A 13,654-nucleotide genomic window follows, 5' to 3' on the forward strand; every position below is an offset into this window, starting at 1 on the left:
ATTTGGTATCTCACAATGGCTATGGTTTTTTGTAGTGAAACCACAGCCATGACTTCGGGGCACCCTTGCCAATTGGCTCAGATTTGAGGAAGGTCTTAGCCCTCTCCAAATGTCAGCAATGACTACCATCAGCTTCTTCCTCCAGAAGCAGTTGGACCTTGTTCCATCTGTTCTTGCCCCTTTCAGGTCCTGTCCAGGTAGGGTATAAGTAGAAAGAAAATTTGGGGAAGTGATGCAGAGGTATGTCCCTTGCTGTTATTAAGAGAATGCCTTATCTTTCATATTCCCTCCCTCTTTCATCCAAATCCATTTCATTCCTATCTTCCAGGTTCTATCTCTAGACATGCGACAGAGAAAGAATAATCCTGGATTTTGCACTAGAAGTCTTGTACAGCCTTATCCAACCCTCCTCTGTCTGCTCTTCCTGAGTTTCGCAAGAATGGAGCACGAGTCGTACTCCTATGGACCAAACTAATACTTGTCAAGTCACGTTCAGTTGAAACTTCTCCATACTCAGTTTCTCAGAGAGGAAAACGTGAGGAACTTGTAGTGCATGTATGCCTTCAACAGTCATTCCAAAAGCCCCTCTTGTTCCACAGGTACTCGCACAAATGTTCACTTGGGTGTTTATGCTTAAGTCGCTTGGAGTGACCTCTTCAACTACGCGCTCTTATTGCAGTCTGAGGATTGTGCATGAGGAGAATCTAATCACACACCCAAGCAAATGACAAATACCTTAGAATGTTGTATGACAGAATTTTTGCTTGTACTTTACTAGTATCAGCAAACTCAGATAGCACAACTGTTCCTGATCAGTAGGAACCACTGAACCACTCATAGGAGGAAGGGAGACCTGTTTGCTAGGAGAAATACGCAAGTTATCTCTTTTTCTTCTGCTACCAAAACTTCCCCATCTTATTCTTTTCTTCTTATAGGTAGGAAACTCACACAGGAGGCCTCTCACAAAGTTCTAGCATGTGTTTTTCTCCCTCAGGATAGAGTGACAGATCTCCCTTGCTGACCATTCCATAGAAGTTGGTCAGGTGGATCTGTAACCAAGGTGAGGGTAGTTTTTCTTACCTTCATTAGTTCTGCGTGATATATGAGGAACGCCCTGGCCCTTAGGAAGCTGTTCTTCCATTTTCAGAGGGAATATCTACCCTCTTCCTTTGACTGATACTTTTGGGATTGGTTGAATTGTTGTGAGCCTGATATGACAATCTTTTCCATGGATTAGATGAAAGATCTAACTGATTTTATAGGCTAAGTGAAGGTGAGACATTTCTCATACCTTCCTTATCCCTGCCACAAATAAGGAGGAGCATTCTTGCCATTAGGAGCCATTCTCATCAATCAGGAGGGAGTAATGGAGCTCTCGCACGGACCACTTCCTTTGGGGTCCGTCAAGTGGAGTATGAGCATGGTATGATACCTAACGCTGTGACACCGGTTACAGGTGAGTATTCCCGCACACCGATCATTGGCCCTATTAGCCAGGTAAGGATAGGGTGGACGCTTTTGCTCCTCCTGAAGGGAATGACGAAGCTTATCTAGTGAACATTTTCCAAGGACTTGGTCAGATCATGAGCCTGGTATGGCAGGTACTTGTGACATAATGGTAACACAGTAACAGGTAACAGTCTCTCCAGGGACCGTGGACTCATACTGTCCACCTTCATGATTCCTTTTGTGGTGTCCCATTCTGTTAGCTCATAGATAAGTTCTGAGAGAGACACTGTAATGTGGGTTTGAAAGAATGTGCCTCTCTGGCCAGAACACTTTTCGGTTGTCTTCCGGTTTACTTGGACATGAAGGTGGGTCTGAAGGTGTTGGCTCATTTTTGCCTCTCTCTACCTTGGATCGTCTGCCTTTGCTGAAGAAACACCCCAGTAGAGTTTGGATCTCTCCTCCTCAGAGGATTGATCCATGCTTGAAAGAAGTTTTGAGCAGACTTAGGTCATCAGAGTAGGAGCACACTTTCGTGTTAATCTGAGGAAGGCATCATATGGTCTTTCCTTCAAGACTGTCTCTCTTCTGTTCTTTGGCAAGAGAATTGGTGATGATGATCCTCACTCAATATTGTGTGGATCCCTCCTTTTTGGGGATCAGTCCTTGCTTGAAGGGAGCTTCTGGCAGTCTTGTCTATCATGGGACTTAGGTCCTAGGATGAGATGGTCCTCATCCTCTGTAAACTAGCAAACATGCCTACTGCCACCCTTAGGAGGTCATCATAGGTATATACTGTATTCCTCTAGACTGTCTCATTTCTCTGCACTGGAAAGAGATTTAAAGAGTTTCAGACTTTTCATGATATCAAACTTTTTATGGATGGGGGTTCTGTTGTTTTCATTATTTCAGACTGTAACGAAGACAGTATCATTTGGTCTCGAACACTGATTCAGGAGCGTCTCAATCTTATCTCTCGGCTTAAGTTGACATGAATTAGCCTGGTGTCATGTAAGAACAGTACAGTGCTATTTAAGGAAAACACTACACCTTGCATGCGAGTGTCACAGCCTTCTCGTTAGCACCAAAAGGAACAAGAAGGAAATGTCCAGATGTATTCCTTCTGGCTTGGTGAGACTGTATCTGCAGTCATAAATTTAGTCATTGTGTACCTTGCCATCTCAAGTAAGAACTGACAAGACTAGTTCTGTCAGTATCCTTCTGGTTTACCTGTTGGCCTACTTGGACCTGAAGGTGGGTCTGAAGGTGTTGGCCAATGTTTGCCTCTCTCTACTTTACGGACATTACCCATAGACCCTTGTGTTCAGAGCTGACTGCTAAGTAGTTGTTTAGCACTCTCAACTTTCTTGCAAGACTTATATGCATCCAATCAAGGCAATGTGTTTGTCGTAAGTCTTGAGGAGAGGTAGACTGACTGGCTCTTCTATCTCTTATGTTGGTCCTTTCTTTAGGGGATGCAGTAACCACAGCTGTTACACACTGGTCGGATGTCTGATGCTAGTGAGTTATAAGACAGAACAAGTTTTGCAGACTACATCTGCCCAGGAGTAATCCATCCATCCTCCTGGTAAGGGGAAATATGGGTCAGTGTCTTAACAAACATTTCTTGTGATGTATAGAACTGCTGATGTCATCATCCTGTAAGGGGGAGAGGTTTTCTGGGTCCTTGTACTAGCTTCCTTTCAAGCCTGTACTGTCTGAGGCCCTATCAGCTTTTACTTGACTATGATTAGATGTAAGGAGGCTGTAGGAACTGCCTTCCTTGCTTCTGTACAGGACCAATTGAAATGGCATGTCCAAGAAAGAAAGTACCTTCCAGTTTTTTCCTTCTACCAATGAGTGAGTCTATCTATTTTAAAAGACGAAAGGTTTGTGTACACATAGGATCAAGTATCAAATTTTAAAAGTAATTTGGATTTTTCATAGCTATACAAGTCTTTTAAATTAGATTTCCCATCTCAATCACCCTGCTCAGTCTTAAGCCTTAGAACAAAAGCTGGTAATCTGTGACAACAGGGGGGTTGGGGCTTCCCCTCACACTAAAGAGTCATTAACAAACCACCTTGTTAACTATCTAATGGCTGATCTAGTTCTGCCAAAGACATGCCTATTCTAGAGGATTCAGGATTTTATAGCTAGGAAAAATGGAAATTGCTTTTAAAATCAGTTATTTCAACTGTTGATTCAGCAGTGTATCTATACATGTACAGTACAAATATTTTAGTTAGTAAAAGTTTGTGCATAGTGTATGGAAGAAATTGCTTAGATATATATTCATATTTTTCTCATCTTTATTTTGAAAATTATTGAATGCTGTATATATGTGTATAATGGAGAACAGTATCAACCTCTAGGAACCTTTTTTTTTTCTCCAGGAAAGTTACAGCGATATCACCCTAGCATGTGATGGCAAGTTTTACAGTGTCCATAAAATCGTGCTTTCAACCTGCAGTGATTACTTTGTTGATATCTTAAACAGAACTCCATGTAAGCATCCTATCATTATTCTGAAAGATATTCGGCAACAGGATCTTGAGGCATTGCTGAATTATATGTATCTTGGTGAGGTGAATGTCGGGCAAAATGATCTTGCGTGTTTAATCAAAGCTGCGGAATGTTTGAGAATCAAAGGTTTAGCAGTACCTGATGAACCTGGACATTACGATGAGGATTCCAATAACTCCGAAGTGAAATGTTCGAGTGAAAGTAAACAAAAGAAAAGGAGACATGAGGATGATCCACCTGGGACAGAGTCTCATCCTCCCATTAAAAAGACGAGTTATAAATCAAATGATAAGAGTGGTAGTTCAGGGAGAGGAGAACGTATTTTGTGTAACGATGTTTCCTCGAATGATAGTCAGGACAAGAATACCAATAAGGGCAATGATGACAAGCATAGGGAGGAACAATTTGTAAGTATTTACTATTATTCATTCTTTACCATTACTTTTTTTCTCATACAAATGCAAACAATTTGCTCCTATACAAATACAAACCATTGTCTTTTGATAGCAGTATTACTTCAACAAAGCTTGAACGTCCATGAAAAATTTATGAGGTACATTACAATAGTTATAACTACCGACAGGTCACTGGGAAGCCCCACCCTCTGTCAGCCAGCCAGACACTCACTTTGGGCTTTGGCCACAAGCAGTACTGTATACACGCACTCCTGCTTCATCTCAAATTTTAGCTGTTTTATATTTTTGCTTTCTCTTTCTAGATAAATGTGGAATCAGGGTGTTTTGTTTATGTAAACCTGGATAAATTAAGTGAAAAGTATAAGGATATGTAATTGTTTTCCAGACAAGACACAAATGTATGAGAGGCTTATGTGCAAACTGTTGATCTCATTATCCTTATGCTTTAAGTGGCATGCATGACATTGCCGTCATCCCTTTACTAAGTCTAGCCGTATGACAACAATGTCAGCCTGAACCTAAAGAAGTTTGGGCATTGTTTATATTCCACCAGTGAAAGAAAGTTTTTTGCCGCTGCCAGGGCTTCTAAGGCTAGCCCTATGATGTCTTCCCAACTTATGTTTCTCCCGTGGAGACATAGAATGTTATGGATCTTGCTGGTGTTGTCGCTGCTCCTTTTGAAGAATCCCCTTTGGTCTTATTTTTTTTGTCCTCTGCTTGGTCTTTGTTAGATTCTTGAGATATTACTATTTTTAAGAAGATATAAAACAAGTCCAGGAAAACCAATCAACAGAAGTCACATAGGACTCCTACCAATCCCTGCTTAAGTATAAGAGACGACCAGGTACCAGCAAACGACCTGGACCGGGAACATTTCTCTGTACATGGTACAGGTGTTCATGTGGCTGCTACCTGTGCTGTCTTGTACCAAACTGAGCACGTGAGCAGTCAGTCAGGATAAAGAGCCCAGCCCTTTTTTTCCTGGATGCTCGACTGATGTTTTTTTCTCTTATCACTCCCTTGACTGCCCCCAACACTTTACATCCTTTATTCACTGTCTGCTTCCATTCTACCATATCCAGCAAGTACTTTAACTGATCTACTTTTTCAAGTAACTCTCCATTCAATGACAGTCAATCTAGCATCACCCTCCCTTCTTGTGCACCTCATAACCTTACTCTTGCCCACATTAACTCGCAGCATCTTTCTCTCACGCACCCTTTCAAACTCTGTCACTAATTGACGCAGCTTCTCTGAGTTTACAACAGATACACTACTGTGAATGTACTTTTATTCATGGGTACCAATTTTCGTTGTTCTATAAAAAATGTTGGTTCGTGGATTCTTTAATTCATGGATTTCTGTTTTGGAACTTTTACCTTTTTGGTTATTAGTTGAACCCCAATTATGATAGTGTTCCTTTGTAATGCATTGCTTTTATTCATTTATTAAAATTTTTAATAATTAACACTGATTAAGGGACTACTTATCACTACAAATGATTATAATGTTGCCGCCAAAAAAGAAAATTACAGAACTACCCAAGCTCTTCTAATATAGCATCCCAAGCTAAAACATTACTCAAAATCTTTTGTTGTTACTCAGTGGTAATTAACAGCCTTTAAATAGAGATGAGATAGTTAGTAGGCATATCACTTTCAAACATGTTGTTAACACAGTGGTTGAAAACTGGCTCTGTTAAGACCAAAGAACCTACTACACCAGGCCTACCAAGCCCAGCAGACTGCACATCAAACCAGGATGCTCTACTTGTCCAGGCAGCTAACGATGCAGTCGACACCATAAATAAAGATACACCAAACTCACACAAAAGAAAGAGGGGTGATTACAACACTTATGAGGAAGAGACCCGAGCTAAGAATGCCAGATATGCTGTTTTATTTTTATTTAGAAAATATATGAAAAAATTCAATATATAGACAAAAAAAAAATAAACTGTAGTAATCTCTGAAAATAACTAAACCTAGAAAAGAAAAAAAAATATAGTGCACACCAAAATAAAACATATTCACAATAACAAATAAAAATAATTAGTAATCCACAATGGTTTAGAAAATGTAGGTCACCAACACAAATCGAATGTGTCCAAGTTCAATACCAAAATCTGACTGTGTATAAAAATTTTTGTTGGATTTGTAAATTTGTGGATTCGCCCACCCACGAAGACCACAAAAATTGGTACACCACGAACAAAAATACTCTCAGAGTATCTTCTGCAAACAACAACTGATTCACCACCCACTCATGATCACTCTTATCTATCAGTTTTATTCCTTGATCAAGTACTCAAGCATTTACCTCTATTACAGCTCCATCAACAAACAAATTGAACAACCATGATATCACACATCCTTATCTCAGCCCCACTCTCACTGGACACCGCTGACTCTCTTTATTTCCTATCTTATCCTATGTATTAACTCTTCACAGCTTGCAACAATCTTCCACCATTTCCATATAACCTCATCACATTCCACACCACATCCCTCTCAACTCTATCATAAGCTTTCTCTTTATCCATAAAGGCAAAATATATCTTCTTACCTAACTAGAAAAATCTTATCTATATATCCCCTACCTCTTCTAAAGCCAGCCTGCACTTCTTAGATTGCATCCTCCGTTTTATCCTTAATCCTATTAATTAACACTTTACCATACACTTTGCCAACCACACTCAACAAACTAATACTCCTAGAGTTACAACGTTCATGCGCATCTCCCTTACCTTTGTATAGCAGAACAATACTCGCATACACCCAGTCCACTGGCACCATTGACAGCATAAAACAGATATTAAACAATCTCTCCAACCATTCCAGCACATTCACACACCCTTCCTTTAACATCTCAGCCCTCACACCATTCATGCAGGAGTTTTTCATGCTCTCATTTCATGTAGTGCTCTTTTCACTTCCTCTCTTGTAATCTCTCATTCTCATCTCCTAAAAGTTAATCCAGCCAGGTTTTAGTTCAAAAGGCCTTCATTCCCTGTAAAGATGAGCCTCCTATTAAAGGATGATGGTTTTTACTCATGTAAGAAAAATATCAAATTCTTAAAGTAATTTGCATTTTTCATAACCACAGAAACCAGGTCTAAGGTTGAAAGTAAGTGTCTGAATGATAGGTGGGCGGAGCTTCCACAGCATATATCTGTAGTTATAACTACCTCATTAAATTTTTAACGGATGTTCCAGCTTCGGTGAAGTCATACTCCTATTAAAGGATTTAGGTTTGTATAGTCAAGAAAAATACAAATTACAGCTCTTTAGAAAAATGTGTTTTTAAATATTTAACTTAGCCGGTGAATATATAATAGCTGAGCCTCCGGCGGCTCGACAGAAAAAAAACACACAAAAACTCGCGAGCGATCGCTATGAAGGTTGTGGGTGTGCCCACTAGCGCCAACTATCGGCCAGATACCGCATATACATGTAAACAGACCCAATTTTTTCTCTGTCGGCCTTAACGACAAGACGTATCAATACTCGCTGTATAACCTGGAGTTTTCTCAACATATTTGGTGAAGTACTTCCTTTTGGTTTGAGCTTTCGCAATGCAGGGGTTTTATCTTCAACTTAAATCTTGGACTCGTTTTTGGATAGATTTAATTGTTGATGACTTGATTTTTTTTTTGGACTTTCTTTGACTTTTAAATGGCCGACCCTTCCCTTAGTACGGAAGTGTGTTTTAGGCTTTTAGCAATTATCTTATCACGTTATAAATTGTTAGGGTCAGTGAAAGTTAATTATAGATTTTCTTCTATATATTTTATATCTCATCCGCCTTTATTAGGCCTCTTCGATTAGCTTTCCATTTATAATAAACATCAAGATAAATTTTAATGATTTGTTTATATGCGACCTTACCTATTCCTCCCCTAATCCGAGAGTAGGCGGTCCTAACTTGGAAACCGAAGTTAAACAACGTTGAGCCCTTTTAATCGTAAATAACTTTTACAGAACAAGTGAATATTTTTTAGTAGATATTTTATGAAAGATTTTCTTTGAATAGTCTTCGTACTGTTTCAAAGATGAACTAACGTTTAGCTTATTTATGCTACGCAGTTTGCGCTCTATCGTTACGATAGAGAGAGAGAGAATCACGGTTTCACTTTGCAGAAAGAGTAAATCGATTCTGACGTTTTGTTCATTCTTCTTTCAAACTTAAATGTTTTAAATACTATTTTAAAGGAACTTGTTAATTGAAAAACCTTTCAGGTTTTTTCCTTTGGTCAAATAACCTGTTTATTGACGAAAGGTAAGTGGGCTTTTCTCTTTGGTGCGAAATCAAGAGAGAGAGAGAGAGAGAGAGAGAGAGAGAGAGAGAGAGAGAGAGAGAGAGAGAGAGAGACGGGGGGGGGGGGGGGGGCGGAGGGGAAGAGAGGAAGAGAGAACGTTCCGATCTTTATTCTCGTCCCAAGCGAGAACGTTGTTCTCGAGTCAGTCAATACTCTCGTCCCTAGTCTCTGTACGGGGAGAAAGAATAAAACTTTTTTAGTTTTTATTCTCGTCCCAAGGCACTGTACGGTGAGAGATTGAAAACGTAGTTTTGAATGAACTAGTGTTTAGTCTCCTTCCCAGCCACTGATCTTTTTATCTTAATATATGTTTACTGTTTTTTGCTTGTATTAATGTGCTTACATTATACGACTTATTTCGCAATTATAACCTTTTGATGAGGGTAGAATTGCGTGCTTCAGGTAGAAATCAGTTTTATTCATACCTAATGTGAATTGTTGAAAAATTCGATTTCAGTGAAGTAAGTGCAAAACAGAAAATCGTAGTGATAAAGTGATAATTGTGCAAAGTGTTATCAGTGTTGCGACCGAGGGTTCGTCTGTTCGTGCCTGTCGTTCGCCTAGTCCGAGACCTCTTGTAAGCTCCCAAGCCCAGGGGAGAAGTAATGTCGTACGACTTATGGGTTCGAGAGGACTTGATCAGCGAACAGACGTTCCCTCTATGGTTTCAGGCGTGTCTCATCAACACCGCCCCTACCATAAGACGAGCGAGACGTTTTTCTCCTCGTCATCTGAAGGCTTTTCGCGTAAGAAACCGTGGAGCAAGGTTTCGAGGCCCTTTAAGCGAAAGTCAGTCCTTTCAGGACAGGTCCAGCGTCCTAGTTGTAACCATTAGGACAGCTCTGACCCTATGCAGTCATCGGAAGACTGCTCGCCGCCTAAACAAAAGCGTAACACAGGCTCCGAGAGTCTTATTGTAGGCAAGGTTTTGCAGTCACAGACGTTACCCTCGTCTCTTACCGCAACCATTCCCGTTGATCCTAAATGGGTTGTACGGCAAGACATGCAGAATAAGCTTGCCTCTCTTATGGAGGACTATTCTGTTGAGCAGGTTCACGATGATCCTCGCCGCTTAGCTGATCGAGATCCTGGCCGTCAGCCGCCCAAACGAGCCTTTGCTCGTCCTGTTGACATTGACGTTACAAAGTCACGTCAATCGTGTTTTGTAGAGCCTCACTCGATGCAGTCCCGTGTTGACTCTCAGCCGCTTCTGGACGTTCAGCCGCTGCCGCTTGCTCTTGTTGACGTTCAGGACGTTCACCAGCCAGCATAGTTGACTTGTTTTGACGTTGAGCGTCAAGCACCGCAGTCAAGAGTTGTTTTGACTGCTCAGTCTAAGCAGTCAAGGCAGTCTCGAGTTGACGTCGAACGTCCTCCCGCACCTATTGTTGTTACTGGTCAGTCCTTTAAGCAGTTACATGACATAGCGTCCTTGACTGCTACTGTTGCTCCTTTGCGTGTGGACTCTGCTTGTCAAGCATTGCCACCACGGCAGGTCTCTCCCTTGCTTGAGACTCGGCAATTGTCGGACAAGGTTCCTTCAGATGAGGAAGTTGCTGATCCCCCTCCTACTGATATTCCCTTGAGGACTCTGTCAGACGGAGAGGAGCCTAAAGCTGCTCAGCCCTCTATGGACTTTAAATAAATCATGCTGATTTTTAAGGATCTTTGTCCGGGTCTTTTTGTAACTGCTGCTCCTCGTTCGCCTAAACGTCAGAGTTTACACTAGGCCTAGCTACTTCGAAGCCGTTGTTTTATAAGCTAGTGCTCTCTCGCTCTTCTAAGAGAGCTTTACGTTTGCTAGGCGACTGGTTAATCACCAGAAGGAGTTTGGGGGAGACAGCCTTTGCTTTCCCTACTTTTAAGCTGGCTTATAGAGCGAGAGTCTGATATGACACGGGAGAAGTTCTCGGCTTGGGAGTTCCTGCCTCTGCCCAGATAGACTTCTCAAACCTCATAGACTCTCCCTGGCGCCTGGCCATGAGACGCTCCAAGATTTTATGGTCGACTTCAGAGCTAGACCATCTCCTGTTAGGAGTTTTTTCGAGCGTTTGAAGTTTTGCTGTACAATTATGTCATGCATAAACAAGGCTTTCAGGGATGGCTCCAATGATCTGACAGCCACGTTCTCTGCAGGAACAAGTCCCTCAGGGATGGCTCCAATGATCTGGCAGCCATGTTCACTGCAGGAGTACGTAAGAGGCAAGTGCGCTCAATGTGTTCATTGTCAAGACAAACTTCACGATGAAGTCTACCAGGCTGTCTTGACAGCATTAATGGAAGGCGACTGGATGGTCTCTCTCTACCTTCAGGAAGCATACTTCCACATTCCTATACACCCGGATTCCCAACCGTTTCTGAGGTTTGTTTACAGGAATGTGGGGTACCAGTTTCGAGCCCTGTGCTTTGGCCTCAGTCCTGCTCCTCTCGTGTTTACGAGGCTCATGAGGAATGTGGCTAAATCCCTCCATCTATCGGGGATCCGAGCCTCCCTGTACTTGGATGACTGGCTTCTCAGAGCATCGTCCAGTCTTCGCTGTCTGCAGGATCTACATTGGACGTTGAGTCTGGCCAGGGAGTTGGGACTTTTGGTCAACCTAAAAGTCCCAACTGATCCCATCCCAGTTTATTCTATATTTGGGGATGGAGATTCGCAGTCCAGTTTTTTTTTTTTCGGGCTTTTCCGTCTGCCACCCGAATAGAACAAGCCCTGCTCGAAGTCCAACTAATGCTGAAAAGAAAACGTTTGTTCAGTCAGGAGTTGGAACAATCTCGTAGGGACTCTCTCATCCCTGGAGCAGTTTGTCTCACTAGGGAGACTACACCTTCTGCCTCTCCGGTTCCATCTAACCTCTCACTGGAACTAGGACAAGACGTTAGAGACGGTATCATTCCCAGTCTCCGAACCAGTAAAGGCATGCCTGAAATGGTGGAACAGCAATATCAGTCTGAGAGAGGGACTATCCCTAGCAGTCAAGAACCCAAACCACGTGTTGTTCTCAGACGCGTCGGATTTGGGTTGGGGTGCAACCCTGGACGGTCGGGAATGTTCGGGTCTGTGGACCTTAAGTCAGACGAGCATGCACATCAACGGCAAGGAGCTATTAGCAGTCCACTTGGCCTTGATGATATTCGAAAGCTTTCTTCGAAACTAAGTGGTAGAGGTCAACTCAGACAACACCACAGCTTTGGCGTACATCTCCAAGCAAGGAGGCACACACTCCTTCACGCTGCTCGAGATCGCAAGGGACCTTCTCATATGGTCAAGAAATCGAGGCATCTCCCTGTTGACGAGATTCATCCAGGGGCACTTGAACGTCTTGGCAGACTGTCTCAGTCGGAGGGGTCAGGTGATACCCACGGAATGGACCCTCCACAAGGACGTGGGCTAGAGTCTTTGGGCTACTTGGGGTCAACCCACCATAGACCTCTTTGCCTCCTCGTTGACCAAAAGGTTACCAATCCCTTGCTCTCCAGTCCTAGATACAGAAGCAATCCACATAGACGCATTTCTATTGGATTGGTCTCTTCTGGACTTATATGCGTTCCCACCATTCAAGATAGTCAACAAGGTACTGCAGAAGTTCGCCTCTCACGAAGGGACAAGGTTGACGTTGGTTGCTACCCTCTGGCCCGCGAGAGAGTGGTTCACCGAGGTACTTCAATGGCTGGTAGACTTTCCAAGAAGTCTTCCTCTAAGGGTAGATCTGTTACGTCAGCCCCACGTAAAGAATGTTCATCAAAGCCTCCCCGCTCTTCGTCTGACTTCCTTCAGACTATCGTAAGACTATCAAAAGCTCGAGGCTTTTCGAAGGAGGCAGCCAGTGCGATTGCAAGAGCGAGGAGAGCTTCTACCATTAGAGTATACCAGTCGAAGTGGGAAGTCTTTCGAGACTGGTGCAAGTCAGCATCTGTGTCCTCGTTCAGTACCTCTGTAGCCCAAATAGCAGATTTTCTTTTACATCTGAGAAAGGTTCGCTCCCTTTCAGCTCCCACGATTAAGGGCTACAGGAGCATGTTGGCTTCGGTCTTTCGACATAGAGGCTTAGATCTTTCCAACAATAAAGATCTCCAAGATCTCCTTAAGTCTTTCGAGACCTCTAAGGAACTTCGTTTGGCAACTCCTGGATGGAACTTAGACGTGGTCCTAAGGTTCCTCATGTCAGACAGGTTTGAGCCATTACATTCAGCCTCCCTGAAGGATCTCACCCTCAAGACACTTTTCCTAGTGTGCTTGGCTTCGGCTAAAAGGGTCAGTGAACTTCATGCCTTCAGTAAGAACATCGGCTTTGCTACAGAAAAAGCCACTTGTTCACTTCAACTTGGTTTCCTGGCCAAAAATGAACTGCCTTCTCATCCTTGGCCTAAATCTTTTGATATTCCTTGCTTATCAGAGATCGTAGGCAACGAACTGGAAAGAGTATTATGTCCTGTTAGAGCTCTTAAGTTCTATTTAGCTCGTACTAAGTCATTACGAGGTAAATCTGAGGCATTATGGTGCTCAGTTAAGAAACCATCTTTGCCTATGTCAAAGAATACTTTGTCATATTTTATCAGATTTTTAATACGAGAAGCTCATTCTCACTTGAACGAGAAAGACCGATGTTTGCTTAAGGTTAAGACGCACGAAGTTAGAACTATAGCAACCTCCGTGGCCTTCAAGCAAAATAAATCTCTGCAAAGTATTATGGACGCGACTTTTTGGAGAAGCAAGTCAGTGTTCGCGTCATTTTACTTAAAAGATGTCCAGACTCTTTACGAGGACTGCTACACACTGGGTCCATTCGTTGCAGCGAGTGCAGTAGTGGGTGAGGGTTCTACCACTATATTACCCTAATTCCAATATCCTTTTCAATCTGTCTCTTGAAATGTTTTTAATATTGTTTTTTGGGTTGTACGGAAGGCTAAGAAGCCTTTCGCATCCTGGTTGATTTGGCGGGTGGTCAAA

At 42.4% G+C, this 13,654-nt stretch overlaps 2 protein-coding genes across 5 annotated transcripts in view; one reads left to right on the top strand and one right to left on the bottom strand.

Moving 5' to 3' along the window:
• Positions 1–13,654, bottom strand: part of ssp6 (short spindle 6) — a 363,586-nt gene that overhangs the window by 211,528 nt on the left and 138,404 nt on the right. The window lies entirely within an intron of this gene.
• Positions 1–13,654, top strand: part of LOC137657625 (transcription activator GAGA-like) — an 85,258-nt gene that overhangs the window by 12,467 nt on the left and 59,137 nt on the right. For all 3 annotated transcript variants that reach the window (XM_068392000.1, XM_068391999.1, XM_068391998.1), the window contains exon 3: positions 3,843–4,379. In XM_068392000.1, coding sequence (XP_068248101.1) covers positions 3,843–4,379 — 537 coding nt within the window. The remainder of the gene's footprint in view (positions 1–3,842; positions 4,380–13,654) is intronic.

The sequence above is a fragment of the Palaemon carinicauda genome, chromosome 18 (genome assembly GCF_036898095.1).
Source record: "Palaemon carinicauda isolate YSFRI2023 chromosome 18, ASM3689809v2, whole genome shotgun sequence".
Taxonomy (NCBI): domain Eukaryota; kingdom Metazoa; phylum Arthropoda; class Malacostraca; order Decapoda; family Palaemonidae; genus Palaemon; species Palaemon carinicauda.